General features: G+C 46.1%; 2 protein-coding genes across 2 annotated transcripts in view; both read left to right on the top strand.

The window, feature by feature from the left end:
- Positions 1 to 2,699, top strand: part of LOC106809827 (peritrophin-1-like) — a 12,602-nt gene extending 9,903 nt beyond the window's left edge. The window contains exons 4-6 of the mRNA XM_014813047.1: positions 1,667 to 1,808; positions 2,169 to 2,211; positions 2,670 to 2,699. Coding sequence (XP_014668533.1) covers positions 1,667 to 1,808; positions 2,169 to 2,211; positions 2,670 to 2,699 — 215 coding nt within the window. The remainder of the gene's footprint in view (positions 1 to 1,666; positions 1,809 to 2,168; positions 2,212 to 2,669) is intronic.
- LOC106809829 lies at positions 1,012 to 4,963 on the top strand. The gene is made up of 3 exons (XM_014813048.1): positions 1,012 to 1,174; positions 2,670 to 3,149; positions 4,160 to 4,963. The coding sequence occupies exons 2-3, from the start codon at positions 2,701 to 2,703 to the stop codon at positions 4,491 to 4,493; spliced, it is 783 nt and encodes a 260-aa protein (XP_014668534.1). The 5' UTR covers positions 1,012 to 1,174; positions 2,670 to 2,700; the 3' UTR covers positions 4,494 to 4,963.
- Positions 4,964 to 8,336: the final 3,373 nt, after the last annotated feature.

Genomic DNA, 8,336 nt, shown 5'->3' with positions numbered 1-8,336 from the left:
ACTGATGATGCTGCTGCTGGTGCTGCTGCTGCTACTGCTGCTTCTGCTGCTGCTGCTGCTACTACTACTGATGCTGCTACTGCTACTGCTACTGCTGCTGCTGCTACTGATGATGCTGCTGCTGGTGCTGCTGCTGCTACTGCTGCTTCTGCTGCTGCTGCTGCTGCTGCTGCTGCTGCTGCTGCTGCTGCTGCTGGTGCTGCTGCTGATACTGCTGCTGCTGCTGCTGCTGCTGCTACTGCTGACACTGCTACTGCTGCTACTGCTGCTGCTGATGCTGCTGCTACTAATGCTGCTGCTGCTGCTGCTGCTGCTGCTGCTGCTGCTGCTGCTGCTGCCGCCTCGCGCTTAAGCCGATTGTAGAGACGTGCTAAGGGGATGCCTCGGCATAATTATTGGCTAAGGGGATAGCTCTCGAGAATGATAAATCGGATTAGAGGAGACGTCCAGGTAAGGCGATGTCGCTTTCGTCGCTCGAGAGTATAGAGACAGAGGACAGATGGCTTGTGCGACTATGCTCGTCGTAAAGGGTCTCGCGGTATTATTTTCATATTTTGCGGGAATTATTCGTAAGTTGATGTTTGCGGTGATAGAATACCGCTCCGCTCGTCGTCAATTTTCGATCAGAGACATCTAAAGACTGTTTCGCTCCTGCCATTTATGCGTTTTCACACGGATTCGGGCCTGGGAACGGCTAGCGTTCAATGACGTCAGCAACATCGTGACGTATAAGGTTTCTTCGGCGGTCATAAGACGGGGATGTTCTCGCTATAATCTATAGCGACTTCGAGATGGGTTTACATGCGCAGATGTCTTACATAATTATATTACTCCGTCTGTCGCTAACATAATCTCATTACAGAAGTTGTGTAGTAGACACTTATGCGTGCGTGCGTGCGTGCGTGCGTGTGTGTAAGTAAAATAGGTAGGCACAGATATAGATATATGTGTGTAGATGTAGATGTTGACGTAAACATGTATATATATATATCGTTGTTGTCCGTTTTCACTAGATTCTGAAGAAGGTCGGTCGGGACAGAAGGAGAGTGCCGAGAAAGAACCCTGACGGATGTCCAGCCGTCGCCACCTTTTTCACCAGCCATCAGTTCACGGACTACGCTGCCGTACAGAGTCTGTACGCCGAGGGCAATGAGTTTGCTGCTCACTCCATCTCGTAGGTCGCTTAAGCCTAGCGCAGACTTGCGACTTTTTCATGCAACTCGGCAGCGATTCTAGAATCGCCGTCGAAATTGCTGTGAAATCGCTACGTCTGCGGGAACGTGCAACTGCAACCCGTAGCGATTCTGGTCGCTTGCAACGAGTTGCAAGAAATCAAACTGATTTGGCCCTATGTAATTTGAGACTTTAACTAGTGTCATGTAAACTCCTAAAACATTGAACAAAACAAATCGTGGAAAGACAACAGCAGTCGCTTGCATGCGCACACGCGGTGAGGTTGCAGGTTGCAGCGACGAGCAACCAAAAATCGCAGGTCTGCCCTAGGATTTACAGTGGATGTATACGATGCTTCTATTCATCCCACATAATTGCGCTCTGGCAAGGACAGATCGGGTTCGCTAAGAGAGAAATATGATCATGAGGTTCAATCCGTGATCGTCCCGCGACGTGATTATTTCACTATCGATTGAAGCGGGTTTCCATGCAGATGAAATGATAGGGGGTTTCTGTGCTGATAAAATGATAGGGGGTTTCCCTGCAGATGAAATGATAGGGGGTTTCTGTGCTGATAAAATGATAGGGGGTTTCCATGCTGGAAAACATCGTGAGGATGTATTCGTTAAAGAACAGTAGTATTTTAAGAAGCAAAGAGACCGTCGTTCGGATCAATCGTAGAGTAAGAGTGAAATTGTGATGAGAAGATTGATGCGCTGCCTCTCGAAATTCGATTAGGTGTCGAGATAGAACTAAACTTAGATTCTTTCAGTATTAAACTCATAGCTTTGTGTCATGACGTCCAGAATTTACAAGTAAATAGCTGCAATGAAACGTGAAATGAAATCTCGAATCTTTCTCTCGAGTCACTCTCCTCGTATTTGCAATGAGCGCGTGATATCTCTGGGAGATATTAAACTGGAAGGTTTAGTGTTGTGTGCATACGGCGTGGCGGTTTGGTAAACTAACGTGATAGAATTTCTATGTCGTATCAGAACAGTATTCTGGCACGACCTCAGCTGTGACTTTGACGCGTGGGTAAATCAATAGGATGCGTGATTACTTGCACCTAATTGCGCACGATACCGTAAACCTAACCAATTAATTTCAGTGATCTAATGAGCGAAAACAAATAAGCAAAGGGGAAATTAGAATAGCATCGTCAGTAATTTGGCGATGCCCCAATATAAGCGAACAATTAGGCAGTCTGGCTGATGCGTGCAGGTTACTAATTATTCTGCGTAGGGAAATCGAAAACCATCCCGTAAATCTATATATAATTACTCTCATTACTCCGAACGTCCACATCCATTTATTAATAACGTATAACGGCAACGTATCGAAGATTTTTCGTGTAAATTACGCGTAATATCGTGTAATCCGTGTAAGATTCTTACTGCTGCATACAATTACGCTCATTTTTATGCATCTTCTGCGAACATCTTATAAACCGGAAGCGCATGAGAATTAACCACGCGTCACTGTTCCCGTTTCAGGAAGCGACTTCCGGCGGAATACTGGGCTGAGATGTCGGACAGAGAGATGTCGGCTGAGTACCGCGACCAGCGCGTCATGTTCGATATCTTCTCCGGCATTCCTCCGAACGAGATAACAGGCGTGCGCGCCGCCTACCTGCAGACTAAAGGTAACGACTTCATGCGGAGGATGCAGAACGACGAATTCACCTGGGATTCGTCCTACGCGACCGACCGCATCAACCCGGCTACCTGGCCCTACACGTTCGATTACCTCGATACTACGGGTTGCGCTGTGCGGCCGTGCGTCACCGAGCCCGTGCCTGGCATGTGGGAGATCCCCCTGGTGGACTGGATTGACACTAACGACACTCTGTGTGAGAACGTGGATAGTTGTTACTTCCCTAACGACAAGGCGGAGGCTCTGGAGCTGCTGCGTACTAACTTCGCTCGTCACTACGAGACGAATCGCGCTCCGTTCACACTCAACCTGAGAGCCAGGTACGACGTAGTGTCAGTCAGTAGTTCGCGCATTTCATTATAATTTTCATCCACTCTTCGCTCGTTCTTACAGACTATCTAGCGGCGAGCATAGCGATTGGGCTGAATATAGTTATGCATCTGGCCAAGCAGGCAAACACACGCACACATGCGCGCGCATGCACGCACACACGCGCGCGCATGCACGCACGCACGCACGCACACACACACACACACACACACACACAGACGCGCACACGCACACACGCATGCACACACACGCGCGCGCGCGCGCACGCACGCGCACTCGCACACATGCATGCACCACGCGATGAGACAGACACACATTTAAATATGCTCACATATACATATATATAAGATTCCTGCGGCCCTTACTACTAACTGCGTATGCATGCATGAACGTATTTATCTGTATACGCAGCGACGCTTAGAAGAACTGTATCTGAGTGCGTCAAACTACAAGGAGACGGGCGTATAGTGCAGGACGCATGATCGCGCTGCATCGCAGCATGAAGAACACTGAATATAGCTTGCGTGAATGCACGAGTGCCTATACATGCGCGTGGGTGTTTGTGAGTGCGCGCGTGCCTGCGTGCGTGCGTGCGTGCGTGTGTGTGTGCGTGTTTCTTTGTGAGTGCACGCCTGCGTGCGTGCGTACGCAAAGGTGCGTTTTGAAAAACGTTCTAGCATTTTAGCAGAAATCAATTGGATTTATGTGTGCGGTGTGGCATAGAGGCATTCTGGCGCGAGGATGCGTGAATCAAAAAGACTCATACCGAGTATATCACTATTGTACATGCGAGCGGTTCTGCGCGCGCTTTTAAAGAGCAATGCTGCCACAATAGCCCGCGTTATATATATATACAGAGAGAGAGAGAGAGAAAGAAAGAGAGAGGGAGAGAGAGGGAGAGAGAGAGATGGAGAGCGAGAGAGAGGGAGAGATAAGTATCCGTCGTATACGCGCGCTAGTGTCACATCTGCTGAACAGATGTCGCTTCTTCTGCCTGCAGGTGGTTCCTGAACGACGGCTACTACAACATGGAAGCGCTGCAGCAATTCCTGGACGAGATTCAGCAGAATCCTGACGTATACCTCGTCACCTACAGCCAGGCAATCGCCTGGGTTCGCAACCCCGTCCGACTCGCCGATATCGCGCGATCTCGCGTGTTCGCTTGCGATTACGCCGACCGTCGTCCACTTTGCGAAGCGCCGAACCTTTGCGGATACGCTAACATCACCTACGCGCCCAACAGCGAGGAACATCCAGGCGATAGGTACTTCCAGACCTGCGGTCGCTGCCCTCCCGTCTACCCGTGGGTGAACAACCCTGACGGTAGCGCTTAATGCGGTCCGATCGGTTTCGAAATACATGTACACATCTCACTAGCACTAGAAGACACACGGTGCGGCTAGTAATTGCGTAGATTCGACCGTATTGTTTCGTAAATAGGATTAATTAGTAATTAGTAATTTATTGAGCGCGTAGTAAATTATGCTAATGACGTTGGCATCTTCCCTGATGAAAGTCGGAACGTATATGCCGCCAAAAGTATTGCCTCATTAGCATAACGTCTGTCACTAACCAGAGTAAATCTCGGCTGATTCGCTTACGCAGAAACTGACTTGTGGTATCTAGAGACGCATGTGTGCATTGTCGTGCGCACGAGTCCTAGCTCTAATTACAACTCGGTCGATCGTTCATGTTTTTATTCGTTGTCAGAAATAACAAAATGTCAGACGGCCCCGAATCGAAAGCCACTCTAGCGGTTGTATTATGTTTGAGTCAATAAACGGCTATACGATACACATACAAACTATCTTCCTTTTTATACATATTCGAGTGTTCTCGCCTCTTTGTATCCGCTTGTTTGTATTCATCAGACGGATTATAGTACCAGGTGACTTAGATATCTCGCGTGAGTGTTAGAATCGATACAGTGTACGTGTAGGGAGAAGTGGCGCGCATAATCCATCACGACACACACCACACACATGCACATGCACATGCACATGCACATGCATATGACATGTTCATCTCGACTCTATATAAGCGCACTATGCCGATACAGTACTTACATGTATGCTAGACAGCGTGAGAAACAATTTAAATTCAAGATCAAGTTAATAAACGCGTGTATTTTACAGAAATATAATAAATACTCTAAAAATCTAATGAAAAACACAATACGATACATAAAAGAATCCAATATGCTACAATAAGAAAAAACAATAAGATACACAAAGAACTCAATAGAATAGAATAAAAGCACAATAGGACAGTCACACATAGAGAAGACAGTTGAATAAATAAGGAACACAATAGGACACAATAAAAAACGCAAAAAGAAACATAAGTAACACAATCAGATAGCATTAAGAAACACACGGGCCCTATTCCGCCTAGTGTGCTTACTGCACTAGGGCTAGCGTAGACCTGTGTCATGTGCAAGCGCAAAATGAATGTCTGAATGATCTTCTCGTCTCTATAGCACATCCGTGCGTAGGCTATCTGTCATTACCTCTCTCCCACCTGCTTAGAACGAGCTGAGCAGGTAAGCTGCGTGTCGAGTCAGCAGTTATAATACATGGCAGATAAGATTGCACTTAAGCACGCTTGTCATAGACTGTGGTGTGTACTGTATAGTGCTCAGACTCTTGTTGTAATTATGGGGAGAGGATGGAGAGCGTACATGGGTGAGGCAACAATTGAGTTAGCTGAAATATAGTTGGTTATAGTACTGTTTTCCTTGTGTATTGATTGTGTTTGTCTCCTGTAAGTCATCTTTTGGTTTCGGTATGCTTCCACGGTCAAAGTTAAAAGCAGCAAAAGCTGATGCACTCAGTTTGTGTAATGCTTCAATCGCAATAATACACGTCTGTGGTATTATCCCAGGTATTAACCCAGGTAGCCCAGCCATATAAGGCGCGCGCTCGATTTCAAACAGAATCTAAATCCGAGAATATGGTTTGATTAAAAATAATATACGATTAGTATTATGACGCCACCACCACCATCATCATCATCACCACCACCGCCGCCATCATCATCACTACCACCGCCGCCATCATCATCACCACCACCGCCGCCATCATCATCACCACCATCGCCGCCATCATCACCACCACCATCACCATCATCATCATCATCATCATCATCATTATCATCACCGCCGCCATCATCATCACCATCACCACCAATATAACCACCAACATCACCATCATCATCACTACCACCACCATCACCATCATCATCATCATCATCATCATCATCATCACCATCATCATCATCATCATCATCATCATCATCATTATCATCACCGCCGCCATCATCATCACCATCACCACCAACATCACCATTATCATCATCATCACCACCATCACCACCACCAACTCAACCACCACCATCACCACCACCACCATCACCATCATCACCACCACCGCCACCAACTATCACGATTACCCGTGCGACCATGGCCAAAAAGGATTTTACGAAAGAACGAGAAAGAAGATTATGAAAGTAATCGGTATTGATGCCAATACAGACAAGTGAGCCTATACAACATTATCCGCATGATAACACATCGATTCAATAACCGCCCTCGTAACCCACCTAGATGCTCGCAGCAAGCTCTAGTAATTTGGAATCGGATAGCTTAGACACGACTGACCGCGTCCGTATCTATTTCATTACCGGATTATGAGCATAAATTCAAATCGCGCCGGTTGAAACGATAAAAGATTCTTGCCCCCTATTGTTGACAAACGCGTGCTGCCTGTAACAAACCTAACTAAACCCACCATCGAATTATATCAGTTATCGGCGACGCCATTGATTCACAGAGCCCGGTATATATATATCAGAAGTAGATAATAGGGAATCCCCTATCTCCTATTGCCTATTATCTGCTTCTGATATATATACGTATTATGCGAATATGCTACTGTGCCTTATAATGTGTTCCTTTTCCGCGGCAAGATAATCCCGGGCATAGAAACACGTTTGCATTAAATAGTGGCGAGCCTTATCGATTTCGCGTCCGCGCGAAAGGATGCGATACTATGCTGCCGCGGTGAATGGATGGATGCATGGGTGATACGGTAACGTATCTGGTATTCAAATAGACGCGGTGCGCGGTATAGAAATGCTCGAATTGTTATTAATATGCGAACATAGTCGTATACGCACGTGGGATAATTTCGCGGGGAACGCTATAGAGTATAATCACTGTGCATAAGCATATATAGAAGCCATAGATTGTATAACTATTGCGTCATAGAGTATAGAAGTACTGCGGGTAATGGATTCTCGTAGCGAGTGTCTACAATATCGTCACGTACAAGGTTCGTAAGCTTGTTTGCTCTGTTGTTTTCTCAATGGAAACTTTATTGATCGGCACGTGAGAGCCGGGGACCGTTTTTTAACGATCTCTTCATTGTGTGTCCAACCGCAAGCCGGGAGTGTCGCCAACCAATCGAGGCTTTTCTATTTGGTTTCCAACCAAACTTGGCCCGATTACCTGATTTTTGACCAATAAAGGAACGAGAGGGAACAACTATAATAAACAGGCGTGAGGCCTCCTACTGATTTTGAAGAAGAGAAAGCCCGCATGTATAAATTAACACGCGGGCATAGCCTTGAACCTCACTGCCTCAGGTATAACGCTAAAGTCTAAAGTAAAAAATAGAACCTCACCCCTTTAATGCGAAACACTACACAAATATGTGCATTTTGAAATCAGTAAGCAATCGCTCCGGTTCCACTATTTTGTTTATATCGGTCGGTAGTTCCAGCAACGACTATTGAACCACCTTAGGTGTTGACCATTTTATGCATTCGAATAAAATCTATAGAGAAATACAGACGCGGATCATATTAATCTGGCTTTTGAGATGTACTCGGTCGCATCATATTCTTTCGGACACTTTCGGCCTTTCTGCAGTATTTCGTCATACGGTTATTCTTTCTCCACATATTGTCTTCTTTCTTGTTCAACACAGCGACATATGGAATCAATCTAGCGTTTATATACGGATATGGATATCCCTCTCCTACTTTATCATCAATTTTTAACACTTGATATTACAGTACACACACATCGATTTCTTCTCACGCGCGTAGACAGAAACTCTCACACACACACACACACACACACACACACACACACACACACACACACACACACACAA

This window comes from Priapulus caudatus, unplaced genomic scaffold (genome assembly GCF_000485595.1).
Source record: "Priapulus caudatus unplaced genomic scaffold, Priapulus_caudatus-5.0.1 Scaffold388, whole genome shotgun sequence".
NCBI lineage: Eukaryota > Metazoa > Priapulida > Priapulimorpha > Priapulimorphida > Priapulidae > Priapulus > Priapulus caudatus.
Note: the sequence above shows the minus strand (reverse complement) of the source record. Positions and strands in the feature narration are given on the sequence as shown.